Genomic DNA, 16,992 nt, shown 5'->3' on the forward strand with positions numbered 1-16,992 from the left:
TATTGGTTTCAAAGTTAAATAATCTAATGCTATTCTCTTAGCAGTTATGTATAAAATGCCAACTTGACCAATCATAGCAAAAAAAAAAAAAAAAAAAAATCAGTCACTAAATCCTCTACCTGAAAAATTGCCCTCCCCTACAGTCAGCTCTGGTGGGGGTTTGGCTCCATCTGAAACTCAATCAGTGTTATCAATGCTGTCCCGAACACTGCGGTAGCGACTTTCCACACGTCCGTCACTTCCCGGCTCCCCACTCCTTCCTGCCTCCCATTACGTCCTTCTTGGTTCAGTGTGTTCTTCCCTGCAGCACATCATTAACTATTTGCTTAGATTATATGGGCAGTGAGTCTCCCCGGCTCTGCCTTATGCTGCCTGTCTCCCTTTTTAAAGGACTGCACTTTGCTGTCTGTGGCACTCCAGGCTAAAAGGGTCATTTTCTCATTTTCTTCTTCACTTTGAGAACCCACCTCCTAGCCTGTGGGTAAGTCGAATCACGGTTCCTTTGCAGGGAACCATGTTTTCTCTCTAGTTGCTCTGAGGAGATTCACTGTGGGCTTGTTGCTCTGCGGTCTCCATTGTATGGGCCTAGGTACGGATCAATGTATAATTCATCTTGCTTTGAATCTGTTTCTAAAATCTGAGAATTTATGTTTTTCTCTCATTGTAGAGAAGTCTCAGTAGTTCTTTCTTCGAATATTACCTTTGCCTGATTATCTACATTTTCTAATTGATGGCATTTATTTGAATATGGTGCTGCTTCTCAGCCTCCATGTTTCCTACCTCTTTGCTGATATTTTCCGTATATTTAACTCCTCTGCTTGCTTAAGTAAGATAACTGCCCTATTTCGAGTGTTATAAACATATATACATAGGTGCACAAACATCAATATTCCACCACACATCAATAAGCCATTCTAGAAGCAACATACAAAACACGGATACAGAAAACGACAGGGCTATCCAATAAACAGTCACTTTTGCATCCAGAGGGAAAGGCTGCCGAGCTGCATCTCCTCAAATCAATCCCAGACAAAATCAAACCTGGCTCAGAGTCTGAGTTTTCCCTTGGAACGTCATCATAAATTGCTTCTTCTGGATCTGGAATAAATGGGGAGAAGCACTTTAAACAGGGACCAGTGTAAACCCAGTGCAATTTAAATTTTACAGGGCCACAGTTGCCGATGACATCATGATTATTCAAAAAGTTGGTGTATAAGAGTAGTTTTTTTTAATTTATTTTTTACTTTTTTGTTCTTTTTCCTAACCAGTAGACAACAAGGGCTGTAAGTTAGTTAAAAGCACCTTACCAAAGCATAAGCATTATTTTCAGGGCAGAATAATTTGTTGGGAGTGAAGGATGTCACTTTAAATGGACCAGCTGTAAAATGTCACTAGTAAGGAGTTTGACGGTTTCCAGGCCAATCTTGTTGTATGATTTTGTGTTCAATTATACATTTCTAATTGGCTCTCTTACAAATATTTTAAGCTTATGAAGTTAATGTCTCCTGATGCACAAAAAATACAAAGGTGGCACACAGAAATTCCAGAAATAAAAAAAGAGCCCATCAGTGCTGGAAGAAAAGGAAAACCATCCACATCAACCAATGACACCCATAATTTTGTGCCACTGAAGGTAAAAAGTAGCCCCATGCAAGTATCAAAACACTAAACCTACAGGACAGTATTTCTCAATCTGCAGCACGTGCAATACTGGGGTTCTGTGAAAGTGGAACCGTTTCATAAAAAAGGAGGGAAGTTCTGTGTGCAAAACCTGCTGCATGAGATGACCACACAGGGCATCAACAATGAGCCTGAGGTTTCCTCAGATAGCTGTAAGAGTTACACACTTCACATGAAAATCCACCTCATAAAACAACCTTTAAATCGAACTTACACTCATTGACTAGTGGTGCCCTCCCTGCAAGAGAACGTCCAAACTACAATGTATGACTATGTCGAAAACATACAGGCAACTGCTTCCTAGCCATATCAGAAAGAAAATGAGATCAATAAACCCAAACTCTCCCCTGACATCCAGCCACTGCTCCTGTTCCCACACTACCAGGTAAATGCAAATTCAGGAAAATTCCTTCTCTGCTGCTGCTGTCAAGCTCCAATATTTACAGATGCTCTTTCTTGTAATAGCATTTACTAGCTGCAACCACAGTAAAGATTTCCACTCCTCTTAGATAATGTCGAGGGTCTGCTAGTTTAGAGATCATGTTTCCAAATATAGTTATTCTAACTCACTGTCATCTGGGTAATAAAGATGAGTAATGAGAAAAAAAATCAGACAAATTTTACTTTGGAAATAAAATTGCCAGCAAACAGCCAAGACAATAATTTAATCCTGTAACGATCCTGCTTTAATAGCCACCCAGGAGAATCATCTAATTACACTTAGATCTTTGTTTTGACAAAGTCGTAATTAAAACCAGAAAACTTCCAGGAGACAGTTTAATAATCAGGAGGTAACAAAGGCGGCTCTACCTTGTAAGTTGATCCTATAAATCAGTTACATAGAAATTAGTGAGCCAGTGGATAATGAGAGTCATAAACAGGAAAGGAATCTTTACTTCTCCTTTAAAAATTAAAACACAAGTAAACCTAGCTAAAAATCTTTCAGCCTTTGAAACCGCAGGTGGGACAACAGATCTGGCCACTTGGAGGTAGGCTGGCTCCACCAACTCAAAGGGATAAAGAATGCCTTTAGGTTTGGTCTTAATCGTACAGAAGCTTCATCTATGTGTTGGAAGTGCATTGGTTTTATTCCTCACACAAAGACGGTACATAATCCCACAAGTTTAAATGCACATAAAAACACAGTTTGGAATTCTTTGTCCTGTTGTTCACATTGCACATTGCTATAATTTCCAGGAGTGATATTAAAATGATGCTCTTCAGGATGTTTCCTATTTTTGAAATCTGAACATGAATCATTCACATGAACAAAAATTTTTGTTTTTATAAATATACATGTCTAGTCTGTCCTTTAAGTAATAGTTTTCTTACATAAGCTATGATATTAATAAAATCATTATCAGTTAGCTTTTAAGGCACATTTGTTTAAGGCACATTTGTTTTGGAAAAATATGCTACAGAATTTTTTTTAAGTTACAAATAAATGAGATTCTATTAAATGTTTTGGAATCTGTTGTTTCTGCCAAAAGTAAATTAACAAATTTATTCAGGAATCCCCATTTGAATACTTGTGATTCAATAAAAGAAAACACTGAGTTATGTAAAATAAATTATGTATGGGAAAAACAAGGGGGCCCACCCGCCCCCTCTTCAGAATGGGAGCCAGACACCGCATCTCCCTGGGAGTCATGGGGAAGCGGAGGGTGAGCATCTGGGTAGTGGCCAACCGTGGCTGCAGGTCAGAGTTTCTGTTCCCCATGTATCCAACTGTTACCACAACAACAAAGCCTGTGCTAGAAAGAAACCACCAGGAACAGTGCATGCGTGCATGTGGGGAGCTGGGATGGTCTCAGGAGAAGTGACGGCTCAGGAAGCCCCGGGAAACTTCTGCATAGGCAGCCCATGTCACTAATTTCAGTAAACAAACATCTTTTTAGAGTTTAAGATCTGACGAGACATGAGACTCAGGATCCCAGCCCTGCTGCAGTGATGTCCGTGGAGCGTGGTGAGGATTCTGGCTATGGGTGGCCAGGGGACTTACTCTCCATCCAGGCTGTGTTGGCCGGATCTGCAGCCCAGCGAGCCAGTGCACTGTCCTCTCGACTGACTTGATCTTCACTTAAAGAAAACAAACCATAAAGTCAGAATATCCAGGCACAGCCCAGTCACTAGGCTGCCAAGTGCCCTGCAGACTGTATGTGTGTATGTGTGTGCGTGTGCGTGTGTGTGTGTGTGTGAATATATATGTACGTTACTACATAGAGAATCACATATTTTCCCAGCTATTATCATAATCATAGGACAACCCAAGTTCAAGTTTTCACTCATAACTCTGTAAATAAGTACTCCAGACACTCGCCCTACACACGGCACAGAACACGGGATGAGGGGAACATAGGAGCGATTTGGCCCAGGCCCCAGAAGGCCTGAACTGTCTTCCAGTTTTTCAGCCACCCCTCTGAGGGCCTCTCAGGCCCTGCTCACGACGCTGGGTGGTGGAGACGCCAGTAGGCAATGGGTCCTCTCGACGTCCAGGAGCAGGTCAGTGGGAGGAAGAGATGCAAGGCCACCCAGCATAAACGATGGTGCTCTGTCCACAGCGGGTGGTAACGTGGGCCACACCAGAGTCCCACACACAGGGACTGGGATGTCACCCTTGGCAATGGGAAGCCGTGGGAATGCTCTGCTTGGAAGGATGATGAGGCCACACTCCCTGCACACACTGAGCATTGCCCCATGAGAGCACCACTGCTGACAAAAGAAATATAGCAGGGATCAGGCCTCTCCATGCCATGTCCCGCAGAGAGCTGTGCAAGGATGAGCCCAGTAGCAGTGCAGAGACACTGCTGGGAAGGCAGACACTGGAAGTGGGGCAAGCACCCAGAGATGCGCACGGAAGGCCCTGGAAAACACTCCTAAGGGAAGCGTCGCTCACATGGAATCATGTGACAATCCGTGAAGAGCACCCCAAGAGGGAGACTTGTCAAGCAAAAGCTCTAACAGGCCCCGAGGTACCTACAGGAATTTCAGTATGAGAGACGAGAGCCTGTGTCCTGGTGACGGCCCCGTAGGTGCTGGGGGATGCCCCACGTGCTACACTGTGCACATGTGGAATTAGGATGTAGTACCCGTGAGAGCCTGTGTCCTGGTGACAGCCCCGTGGTTCCTAGGGGATGCCCCGTGTGCTACGCTGTGCACATGTGAATTAGGATGTGGTCCCCGTGAGAGCCTGTGTCCTGGTGACAGCCCCGTGGTTCCTAGGGGATGCCCCGTGTGCTACGCTGTGCACATGTGAATTAGGATGTGGTCCCCGTGAGAGCCTGTGTCCTGGTGACGGCCCCGCGGTTCCTAGGGGATGCCCCGTGTGCTACGCTGTGCACATGTGAATTAGGATATGGTCCCCGTGAGAGCCTGTGTCCTGGTGACGGCCCCGCGGTTCCTAGGGGATGCCCCGTGTGCTACGCTGTGCACATGTGAATTAGGATGTGGTTCCCGTGAGAGCCTGTGTCCTGGTGACGGCCCCGCGGTTCCTAGGGGATGCCCCGTGTGCTGTGCAGTGCACATGTGGAATTAAGATGTGGTCCCCCGCTCCAAGAACTTATTACATCAACAAGGAGTATTCTTGCACTTTTAAAGTTTAAAATTATACCAAAACAAAAAGTTACCTAGACAGGTAAAAGAAAATCTGAAGCAAACAGACATAGTATTTTAAACTATTCATAAATGTTTGAAAATTTTTCACATTTGAAAAAGTTCATCCTTTTGAAAATAATTTAAGGTTTTCATCACACAACATTTTATATTCATTTTCTTCAAAATAATTCCTTTTTTCAATGGACACATTTTCACAATACATTTTAGACTGCCAGTGATAACTCACCACCACTAATATTTAATTTTATATAAAATCTGCAATTTCTAACGGAGAACCCTGGCTGAGCCTACCTGGTGGCACAACTCTGTGGGATTCACAGTGCTGCCTGCAGAGCCCACCCCGCTGCCTCATGTCTGGGAAGAGAGCACTGGTTGAGTGGGAGCCGCTCCCCACAGACCCCACCCGCCTGCAGGGGATTTCAAAGGGGACACCTTCCCCTGCAAAGGCCGCCTTTGTGACAGAAGGAGAAAGGAAACGAGGGGAAGCGACAGCAGGGTGGAGGACAAGGGCCAGCCTGGCTGACACAGCTGGACGCCTGAAGTGAGACCCAGTTCTCAGACCCCACTCCACTCTTCCTGACCCTGTGTGTCCAGGGGACACTCGCCTGCGAGGGACCTGAGGCAGGAGATGGGGCCGGGACAGCCCCCACCCCAGCAGAGCTGAGGATGGCAGGCAGGGATGTAGGCCAACATCCCCGTGTCCAGCTCCTCAAGAGAAAGGCAGGAATTCAGCACACGCGGGAAGACGGATGCAGATACCTGTTTGGAGGCTCCTCGGAACTCAGAGAATTGAGCTGGCGATCTTCTGTGACTTCCGATGTTTCTGCTGGGAAAGCAAATAAGTGATGCTGCTTTATGCCTGACAAAGTTGCTTATGAAGTTAATGTTTTTACCTTTAAAAATGGTTTCACACTTTGCTTTCTTATCAATCGAGGCTTATCTTAGCATAAGGATGATTAATACTTTTTAAAATTTTTAGCTCTTAGATAAAATGTATTCGAGATAGGAATCTAATAAAATGTGATCTACCAAGGGCTTATGAAACAGCTGGAAATAAACCACACCGGTGCCCAAATGCATCAGGCTAGAGTTAGAAAGAAATGGGATGTCCTCTCCCATTCTGCATGTCCATAGGAGCCACAGCTGTGACCTGCCTGATGGGGTGTCCACCTGCCACCCTCAAAAGATGTTCAAGGGAGGAGTAGTTAAGCTTGTGACGTGTGACACCAGCTTTTACTCGCACACACTCACACCCCTCCACACACAAACACGCACGGCCTGGCCTGACTGGCTATTTCTTCCTGCCTGCTTGGAGATCTCATCCATGAAAACCGGCCCCCGGTCACAGCAGGGGCCGCTACACAGCAGGATGACAACTAGCAACAGCCACGAGGCACCCGGTGTGGGCTCTGCAGGCAGTGCCATGAATCCCACAGGCCTCACTGGTTCAGTATTGCCGACCACCTTCCTGAGGGGCTCTCCAGGGTAAACGGAGAGCTGTGAGCAAGGCCGCAGTGCAGGCTTCCCACATGTTCCGTGCAGGTGAGGTACGAACTTAGAGGCTTGAAGAATAGCCTGAGACGCCAGTGCAGAAGCAGGAAGCCCTCCCACCTCAGAGGGCTTCTGGCCAGCAGCCAGCCAGCGTCTGTGATGGCTGCACCATGTGGGCCACGTGATCCCCTGATGAATTCTGCCACCGCTCAGCCGCGTGGCACCAAGAATGCTGTGGGAAGGAGAGCCAGCGGCACTCAGAGGCTGCTGTTTATCACCACACTGGCAGCTTCCATGAAACACGCTCTAAAGGGAATTTATCTTTGGGGTGAGCAACAGTTCCCAACCATATTCAAACGGCAGCAGGTGGTTCAAAAGTCTGAGAGAGCTGAGCTCGGCATCACCTGCTTGGAGATCTCACTCGTGAAAACAGCCCCCTGGCACACCGGGTGCCACCACACAGCTGGATGCCAAACAGAAACAGACACGAGGCGCCCGGGGTTGGCTCTGTAGGCAGTGCTGTGAATCCCACAGGCCTCGCTGGTTCAGTGTTTCAGGCCATTTTTCTGAGGGCCCGGGGTGGGCTCTGTGGGGGGCAGCGCTGTGAATCCCACAGGCCTCACTGGTTCAGTGTTTCTGGCCATTTTCCTGAGGGCCCAGGGTGGGCTCTGTGGGGGGCAGTGCTGTGAATCCCACAGGCCTCGCTGGTTCAGTGTTCCAGGCCATCTTCCTGAGGGCCCAGGGTGGGCTCTGTGGGGGCAGCGCTGTGAATCCCACAGGCCTCACTGGTTCAGTGTTCCAGGTCATCTTCCTGAGGGCCTGGGGTGGGCTCTGTGGGGGGCAGCACTGTGAATCCCACAGGCCTCGCTGGTTCAGCGTTCCAGGTCATCTTCCTGAGGGCCCAAGGTGGGCTCTGTGGGGGGCAGCGCTGTGAATCCCACAGGCCTCGCTGGTTCAGTGTTCCAGGTCATCTTCCTGAGGGCCTGGGGTGGGCTCTGTGGGGGGCAGCGCTGTGAATCCCACAGGCCTCGCTGGTTGTGTTCCAGGTCATCTTCCTGAGGGCCCAGGGTGGGCTCTGTGGGGGCAGTGCAGTCAGTCCCACAGGCCTCGCTGGTTCAGTGTTCCAGGCCATCTTCCTGAGGGCCAGGTGTCAAGGCAGAGGCAGAGCCAAGATCTGAAATCCAATCTGCCCGCTCCAAAACCTGCTCTTCCCACGCTACTACACTCCCTCAAGGAAACACCCAAAGAGCCGAAAAGCTTTTACTTCTGTTCCGCAGAGAAGCAAAGGCAGGACGGGCTGCCTGGGAGCAATCTTGCTGCACAGTGAGAACTGTCCCTGCCACAGGGGCTCCAGAGCACAGGAGTGGCCAGCAGAGCACAGACTCCCATCCCCAGAGCACACACATGAGTCTTCTCATGGCCCCACCCCAGGAAACTCTCCTTTCCTCCTCCCTCCAGGAAATTAAGATGCCTGCAAACTGAGGATCCGTCATGGTCAGAAGAAGGCGGACACGCTCACCAGGGAGCCACAAGGGCTGCTCAAGCAGCAGCGCACCCAGAGGCTTCTGGCCACAGGAGGCCCATGAGGAAACAAGAGCAGGATCTGCCTGCAGACGTTTTTCAGAGCTGGTTTCAGTCAGTAGGAAAAATAACTGGATCTGGCCATCCCAGCTTGGCCAGCTGTGAGCTCCAGGCAGCACTCTGCAGCAAACTCCCATCATGGGCCTAGGGAGCCTGGCTGGGCTGTGCATCCGGGGAAGCCCTACAGAGCCAGGTGGCTACCAGCGCCAGGGAGGCTGCAGAGCAAGGAACTGAAAGGCCAGCGGTGCCACCAGGCAGGAAGTGGGGGCCAGGCTTGGGACCCAGCCTGACACCAAATCCCCACGTTTTTTCACCCCTCAAGAAGGTGATCTGCATTCACGTCTCTTTTCCAATGATCAAAATGCAACCATAGAACCATCTGCTCCTCTACACTGGGACTTAAAATAGACTTTATTAGAACAAGGCATTATTACTGGCTCTCAGTTGACAGAACAAAAATAAGAAAATTGTCTTAAATCCATGCTAAGTTATTTTAAAGAATAAATTGAATGATGTGCAATTATTTAAAATAATCAAATAATGCTTTTAAAATAAGAAAATCACTTTAAAATAAATGTATTTTTCTTCAGCCAAGAAGCCCATACTCTGCACTCCCTCCTTTCCAGGGGTCCTCACTCTCTGCGGTCACAGAGTGAGAACAGTGGCGTGGACCACGCAGACCTGTGAGTTCTCAGGACTGCGGCTGACTTCAACAGGAAAACGCACAGGAGGGCATCTAGCCTGAAATCTCTGCGGTTCCCAAAATCCAAAATCAAGATTTTTCTTTAAGGATTTTTTTCCTCAACTGTTATTAACTGGAAAGAGAAGAGTGCTTTCACTGAAACCTTCACAAGAGTAAACCAGGTTCTCGGACGCAGAGGCTGTGCGCTTCCATGAGAGGAACACCTCACCAACCCCAGGAAACCTGCAGCACGTTCCCGGGAAAGACAGCATAGAAACAGATCTGGGCAAAAAAGGAAAACCTCGGCCGAGATGCCTCGACTGGCCACTTCTGGAAGTGACAAGGCTGGCTTCTGCAGACGGAGGCACAGTCCGTGCTCACCCTCGCCCTGGTGCCTGGGCCTGTGCAGGGGGCAGGAGGTCCCAGCCCTCAGGCTGCTGTCGGGGCAGCCGTGGCCTGCACCTCTCCTTCCAGTGGAAACCCGGGGCTCTACAGACACGGCCAGCACCTGACCACACATGCCAGGGCCACGTTAAGGACAGCAGGGAACGGGCTCCAACAACCAAGCCCTTCCAAAGCACACGGCGGTGGCTCCTCACTAAGTGGAGGAGAAAGCAGACTCAAAACAGAGCTGTCAGCACTGAGGACACGGAGATCAGAGGTGAGCGAGGTGCCCACAAGGGCACCCACAGTCTGGCTCAGAGCATGGCCTGGCTGCAGGGAACCCATCCTCGGCAGCCGACTCTGCACCCTTTGTGTTTCTCCAGGTGGCTCCGACCTTCCAATGAGGACTCCCACTTAAGTCCCTGGGAATCTCCCCCCGAGGTCCCTGGGCATCTCCCGGGTGAGGAAAAGCATCGGTGGGAGCCCCTGAGGCAATTTTCCCACCCCCACCACCCCTCCCACGCCCACCACCCTTCCATCCCCTGCAGTCCCCTCCCACCCACCCCCCGCCGCCCCCCAGCCCCTCCACCTCCCCCACCACCTCTCTCACCACCCCCCACCACTCCTCCACACACCCCCGCCGCCCCTCTCACACCCCTGCCCCCCAACACACCCCCATGCCCCTCCATCCCCCACCACCCCTCCCAGCCCCACTGCCCCTCCATCCTCTGGCAAGAAGACAGCGAGACACCAGCTCTGACTGCAGCAAGCTGGAGTTTCCGGACCAGCGGGTGACAGGAGACACACATAACAATAACTGTCATCTAGCACACTAAGTGATCAAGGCCCAAAACTGCACAAGCTCTCCTGAGCACCTACTGGGAGAATCAGAAATCGGGGTGAAGTTCAAGGCATCCCAGACACGAGGGGGCAATACATTCGGGACCAGATGTTTCAAAATTTTCCAAACGCTACACCCTGGCCTTTCCTCAGTGGTGTTCCCGTCACTGAAGAAGATGAACTGGGGGCTCATTTTCCAACTCTGTAAACACCTACTGATCTGGGGAGGCTGGAGGGAAGGTCAGGCCCAGACTCTACAGAACCTCAGGCCACTTCAGGGGCACGGAGAGGAGGGCAATGGTACCTTCTTCATCCAAGGACGTGGTGCGGATGATGACCGGGCTGGAGTAGGCAGGCAGCAGGAGGGGTAGGTTGGAGGGCACTGCATAGCCACAGGGCACAGGCACCGAGTACCCGCAGGGCACATGGAGACCCACACTCTCCTCCTCATTGCCAGGCGTGGGGGCAGGTGGCTGGTCCTCCTGAAACGGCGTGATGTCGATGACAGAATATGGGTTGACTTTCAGTGGGAGCACCAGCTTAGCAGGCTCTGCCACCGGGGTGGTTTCTGCTCCAGCTCCGTCCTCACCTCCTGGGGATTCGGAAAGGACTTGTCAGCAGACACATCACCAAGGGCGTGGCAAGTGTACCCTCCAGGAGCACAGGGGAAGCAGGTAGTAAACTCCCAGCCTCCATTCCATGCCAGGACCCCTGGACATTCCCACATCATCAGGTGGGTCTTGGAGGGAGTGCTCACACTTGGGGAACCCAGCATCACCTCTGGGCACAGGCGAGACAGATGCAGCCTGGCCACTGCAGGAGACTCATCCCATGAGCTAAGTCAGGGAGAACCTGCTGGAGGAGGGGCTGCTCCCCCACCAAAAGGCGGGTGCTGCACACAAGCCGAGAGGTGGGTGCTGCACACAAAGAAATGACGTGTAGGCCGAGAGGTGGGTGCTGCACACAAAGAAACGCCGTGCAGGCCGAGAGGTGGGTAATGCACATAAAGAAAAGTCATGGAGGCTGAGAGGTGGGTGCTGTGCACAAAGAAAGGCCATGCAGGCTGTGAGGTGGGTGCTACACACAAAGAAAGGCCGTGCAGGCTGTGAAGTGGGTGCTACACACAAAGAAAGGCTGTGCAGGCTGTGAGGTGGGTGCTACATATAAAGAAATGCCATGAAGGCCGAGAGGTGGGTGCTGCACACAAAGAAACGCCGTGCAGGCTGTGAGGTGGGTGCTACATATAAAGAAACACCATGAAGGCCGAAAGGTGGGTGCTACACACAAAGAAAGACCGTGAAGGCCGCGAGGTGGGTGCTGCACACAAAGAAATGATGTGTAGGCCGAGAAGTGGGTAATGCACATAAAGAAAAGTCATGGAGGCCGAGAGGTGGGTGCTGCACACAAAGAAACGCCACGGAGGCCGCGAGGTGGGTGCTGCACACAAAGAAATGACGTGTAGGCCGAGAAGTGGGTAACGCACATAAAGAAAAGTCATGGAGGCCGAGAGGTGGGTGCTACACACAAAGAAAGGCCATGCAGGCCACGAGGTGGGTGCTACACACAAAGAAACGCCATGTAGGCCGGGAGGGGGGTGCTACACACAAAGAAACGCTGTGCAGGCCAAGAGGTGGGTGCTGCACACAAAGAAATGCTGTGCAGGCCACAGGTGGGTGCTACACACAAAGAAATGCCGTGCAGGCCTAGAGGTGGGTGCTACACACAAAGAAATGCCGTGCAGGCCGTGAGGTGGGTGCTACACACAAAGAAATGCTGTGCAGGCCGCGAGGTGGGTGCTGCACACAAAGAAATGCTGTGCAGGCCACAGGTGGGTGCTACACACAAAGAAATGCCGTGCAGGCCTAGAGGTGGGTGCTACACACAAAGAAATGCCGTGCAGGCCATGAGGTGGGTGCTACACACAAAGAAATGCCGTGCAGGCCGTGAGGTGGGTGCTACACACAAAGAAATGCTGTGCAGGCCGCGAGGTGGGTGCTGCACACAAAGAAATGCTGTGCAGGCCGAGAGGATGGTGCTGTACCCAAAGAAACACCATGCAAACCAAGAGGCAAGTGCTACGCACAAAGAAACACCATCCAGGCCGAGAGGCGTGTGCCACACATGAAGAAACACCGTGCGAGCTCTCCCACCACAGCCTGCCCTGAGCAGTCCCTCTGGTCAGCGAATGAAAGCACCCAAGCCACCTCAAGACTTAGAAAGATAAACCTCTACAGCTACTTCATCCCAAATGTTCTGAATACTTCATTTAATCTAGTGATACAACGATGAGGTCATTTTTACTGGGAATAGCAATACCTTTTCTCTACAAAATAGAAGGGTAGAGTGAAGAGGTTGAAAATTATGGAAAATAGTACAAAGAAAAGAAACTTAGCCAATCTTAATTAAGGCATTTCAGGTACATCATGAAGAAATCCTAACTCTCTGGCTCCTAGAAACTATCTTTTCCCTACAATGTTCCAATTGAGCAATAAGAAGGGGAGAAAAATCAGTGAGCCCAAATGAGCCCAATGACTGGGCACAGGTGACCCTGACACTGGTGATCGGCAGACCCACCTGGGAACCCACCAGGGAACTCACTTGGGGACCCACCTGGGGCCTCGCCTGGGGACCCTCCTGGAGACCCTCCCGAAGACCCTCCTGGGGACTTACCTGGGGACCCTTCCAGGGACTCACCTGGGGACTTGCCTGGGGACCCTCCCGAGGACTCACCTGGGGTCTCGCCTGGGGACCCTCCCAGGGACTCACCTGGGGCCTCGCCTGGGGACTCACCTGGGGACCTGCCTGGGGACCCTCCTGAGGACTCACCTGGGGTCTCGCCTGGGGACCCTCCCAGGAACTCTCCCGGGGACTCACCTGGGGCCTTGCCTGGGGACTCACCTGGGGATTCAGCTGGGGATCCTCCTGAGGACCCTCCCAGGACCTTCCTGGGGACTCACCCGGGTATTCACCTGGGACCCTCCAGGGGACTCCCTCAGGGACTCACCTGGGGACCCTCCTGGAGACTCACCTGGGGCCTCAGCAGCGGGTGCAGGGGCTTCACTGGCACCAGCACCTCCTGTCTCAGGGGTGGAGGGAGCCTGTCTGTCCGCTTCTGGGGTTTCATCTCCACTGTCGAAATCGAACTGTTCTCCCCCTTCCTCTTCATTATTATTAGGATCATATTTCGCTTCACTTTCTAAAGAGAAAAACCAAAACCAGAACAAGGAGATATATATATATATATATACATGTTAGCCAGAGACATTGACTAAGTTCCACTATGCCGTACTGTGCTTATAGTTAGCCTTTTTAAGGGGCAAAATATGTATCATTAGAATTCTGAGTCACTGTTTTTTATTTTCTTTTAATAGGATCTACAACTCATAGTTAGAAAAGAAAATAAGAGGCCAGGCGTGGTGGTTCACGCCTGTGATCCCAGCACTTTGGGAGGCCGAGGAGGGCAGATCACAAGGTCAGGAGTTTGAGACCAGCCTGGCCAACATGGTGAAATGCCGTCTCTACTAAAAATACAAAAATTAGCTGGGTGTGGAGGTGAGTGCCTGTAATCTCAGCTACTCGGGAGTAGGAGGTAGGAGAATCACGTGAACCCGGGAGGCAGAGGTTGCAGTGAGCCGAGATTGTGCCATTGCACTACAGCCTGGGTAACAGAGCAAAACTCTGTCTCAAAAAAAAGGAAAAAAAAAAAAAAAAGAAAAAGGAAGGGGAAAAAAAGAGCTTTTCTCATTTTAAATACATGCACCCGAACATCACCAGCTGGGCAGATGGTTGGGAAGAGAATTCAGTATCATACACTTTAATTTTAGAAATAACTTCTGACACCCAAGGTCTCTCCCTAGAATTCTTCTCCTTTCATCTTCATGTTGCCTTTTATTTATAAAGTTTAATTAAATATCTCTAATGGTTAGAAAATCAGCATCAAATATGAACAGCAATATATAGCTTAAAATACATACTTCCATAATTACTAAAAAGCATAGTTAATAACTGTTCCAAGTAAGTATTATAAGAAACATTTTGCAGGAGGTGAGTTACAGGTCTCCTTGGGGCTGGGCTGATGGCTGGTGGTGCAGCCTGCAGGGTGACTGCAGCGTGCATCATCTGTGGAGACAGCGCGCTGGGACTGCGCCCCGCCATCAGAGCAGACAGGCACTTCTCCTTTTTCCAGAGGAGACCCATGTACTGGGACGACACCCCACACACACCCAGGAGCGAGAGGAGCCCAGCCCCTGCCAGCCTTTCCCGAGGGCCGGAACTTCTTCCCAGCACACGTTCCTGAGGACGCCGCTTGCTGCCTCTCACCAAACCCTGCAGTCCACAGAAGCACGTGGCACCTCAGGACAGGGCCTGGGTCAGCCCGATCTAAGCCCCTCAGACACAGACATTCTCCTGTGGCCCAGGGAGAGGCGCCCAGCCAGGACGGCCCAGCTCAGCTGCGGGCAGCTCTGAAGGGAACTGAGGGGGAGCCAAGGCGGAGCCCTGCTCAGGAGGAACCCACAGACACGACCCACTTCCACTCCAGCCAGTCTTCAGGCACACTCCACCCAGGCCTCCCGGGGAACTCGAATGGTCTACAATCAACCTTACAATGTGAGGCGTTTCACTTTCCTCTGAACTCCTAAACTACTCATACATTCTAAGAGCGCCTTTTGAGGAAACAGATTTTTCGGTCATCACGAGTAAGCAGAGGGGCCCAGGCCCGCAATAGCGTGAATTTTATCCAGCTTTCCCTGCAAGGATGGTGGAGATGGGACCCCGAGCTGACCATGACACCTGGGGGCCCCACGAGCTTTCTGAAACTGCTTCCACCAACACTCACAAGTTTTAAAACTAAGAGAATAACAAATAATGAAACTGAATCAAGAAAAAGGATTCAGAAACGTGTTATTTTTAAAACACACATCTGATAAGAGTGTGTGCTGATGTCCTTCTGGATGGTGAACTCTGCTCTGCCCAGATACCAAAGCCGCATCCACTTCCTAGAAGGTCAAAGACTTCTCTAAATTCAGTTTTGAGTTTCAGCCTAACCAAGTAAAACAATCGAAGAGCGGGGAGAACCACTAATTTCCAGAGTTTGAACCTTGATTAACTATGTGCTTTCTAACCAGTTCTCACTGTCTCCCAAGTGACAGTAAACGATACCTATTTCAGAAGGGTTTGTTTGCCATACCATTAAGTAGTTTATTGAAATAAAATGGTGAACACCTTTTAAAGTAAAAAGTTCAACAAAAAATAAAACTGTTTTCTGGAGTATTTTCCAAATGCAACTATCATCTCCCTAGAATTTATGTTTGGGGAGGAAAAAATCATGTTTTCCAATAAACATAACAGGGAAACAATGCCAACTAAATACCCTGACAAAAATGATGGGTAAAAAGCTTATGTATTGCTGGGCACAGCAGTTCACACCTGTAGTCCAGCACTTTGAGAGGCCAAGACGGGCTAATTGCTGGAGCCCAGGAATTCAAGACCAGCCTGGACAACATAGTGAAACCTCATCTCTTAAAATAAAAAAAAAAAGGTACAAAAATTATCCTGGTGTGAAGGTGTGGATGTGTGGTCCCAGCTACTCTGAAGGCTGAGGTGGGAGGATCACTTGAAGCCAGGAGGCGGAAGTCGCAATGAGCTGAGACCGCGCCACTGCACTGCAGCCTGGGGGACAGAGCAATACCGTGCCCCTCAACCCCCAAAATGTGTATGTTTTGATCTAGCAACATAAGAGGTCACTGCCGGGCCCGTGTTCAGACTCATCCGGATGGTGACACATCACATTAGAGTTTTATTTTGTCAACTCTTTTTTGGAGATTATATTTTACTACTGCTGAACTCTAACAATTAGATAAAATACACCTAGGAATGACTCTATAAAAACTGTTTTAAAAAAGCTTAACAATGTCCGGTACAAAACAGGGTCTTAAATATCTGCAAGGGGAGAAACACAAGCTGTTGGGACCTGAACTCACACTGTATTCCAAACAGGAAGAAGGAAATCTCTTTAAAGTCTTCAGGAAGGAAGGCAGCGAACAGGAGCCCATGTGTTCAGGAAATGGCCCTCAGCAGACACTGAGGCCCCTCCACTCCCTCCCCATACGCCGCCTCCTGGGCTGTGACACAGCCCTAGGGGTACCTGTGAGATTCCCAGGGACAGTGCGTGTTTGTTCCTGTGTACCAGGCACCATCCTGAGAAGAACAGCATGCCTTCTTGGAGCCGACGCCTCTGCTCGCCATGCCGCACAGTGCAGCACAAACCTGGTAGGCGGCAATGTGTGACACGCTCGTCATGTGAGCAAATGAATGAGTGAATTACGGGCAGATGAGCAAACTTCAAAGTTTTTTTTTTTGCCAAAAGAACTCACTTTTTCCCCTAGTAAAACTTCAAGTAGAACTATACTACACAAGGAAAATAACAGCAATCCACAAATTTCTCCAGAAGTTTAAACTTGTTAGTTTAGACTTGGAGAGCCTTGGAAATGCCTTGGGGCTTGGATTTCAAGAGATCTCTGCTGTCACCGAGAGACTGGCCAATGCTGTGGTGGAGCTGCCCTCTGTCCTCTGCAAACAATGGATGGAAAGACTTTCAAAGTTATATAGGTGTGCGTTACAGATTCCATTAAGAACAAAAATAGCCTTCCACAAGAACTCAAAGAGGGAAGTTGCGCTTAATGTAACCATCTGAGGCTGTACCGCAGGCTACGTGGGTG

General features: G+C 49.9%; 1 protein-coding gene across 8 annotated transcripts in view; it reads right to left on the reverse strand.

The window, feature by feature from the left end:
• Nucleotides 1-16,992, reverse strand: part of ARHGEF10 (Rho guanine nucleotide exchange factor 10) — a 145,517-nt gene that overhangs the window by 101,391 nt on the left and 27,134 nt on the right. For 4 of the 8 annotated variants that reach the window (XM_064369777.1, XM_064369778.1, XM_064369780.1 and 1 more), the window contains 5 exons: nt 13,302-13,469; nt 10,578-10,865; nt 6,055-6,121; nt 3,683-3,759; nt 976-1,098 (listed from right to left, as the gene is read on the reverse strand). In XM_064369777.1, coding sequence (XP_064225847.1) covers nt 976-1,098; nt 3,683-3,759; nt 6,055-6,121; nt 10,578-10,865; nt 13,302-13,469 — 723 coding nt within the window. The remainder of the gene's footprint in view (nt 1-975; nt 1,099-3,682; nt 3,760-6,054; nt 6,122-10,577; nt 10,866-13,301; nt 13,470-16,992) is intronic. The other 4 variants (XM_012458680.3, XM_012458677.3, XM_012458678.3 and 1 more) reach the window with 3 other exon arrangements.

This window comes from Aotus nancymaae, unplaced genomic scaffold (assembly GCF_030222135.1).
Source record: "Aotus nancymaae isolate 86718 unplaced genomic scaffold, 86718_ANA_hifiasm-v0.15.2.pri h1tg000090l, whole genome shotgun sequence".
In the NCBI taxonomy this organism is placed as follows: Eukaryota; Metazoa; Chordata; class Mammalia; order Primates; family Aotidae; genus Aotus; species Aotus nancymaae.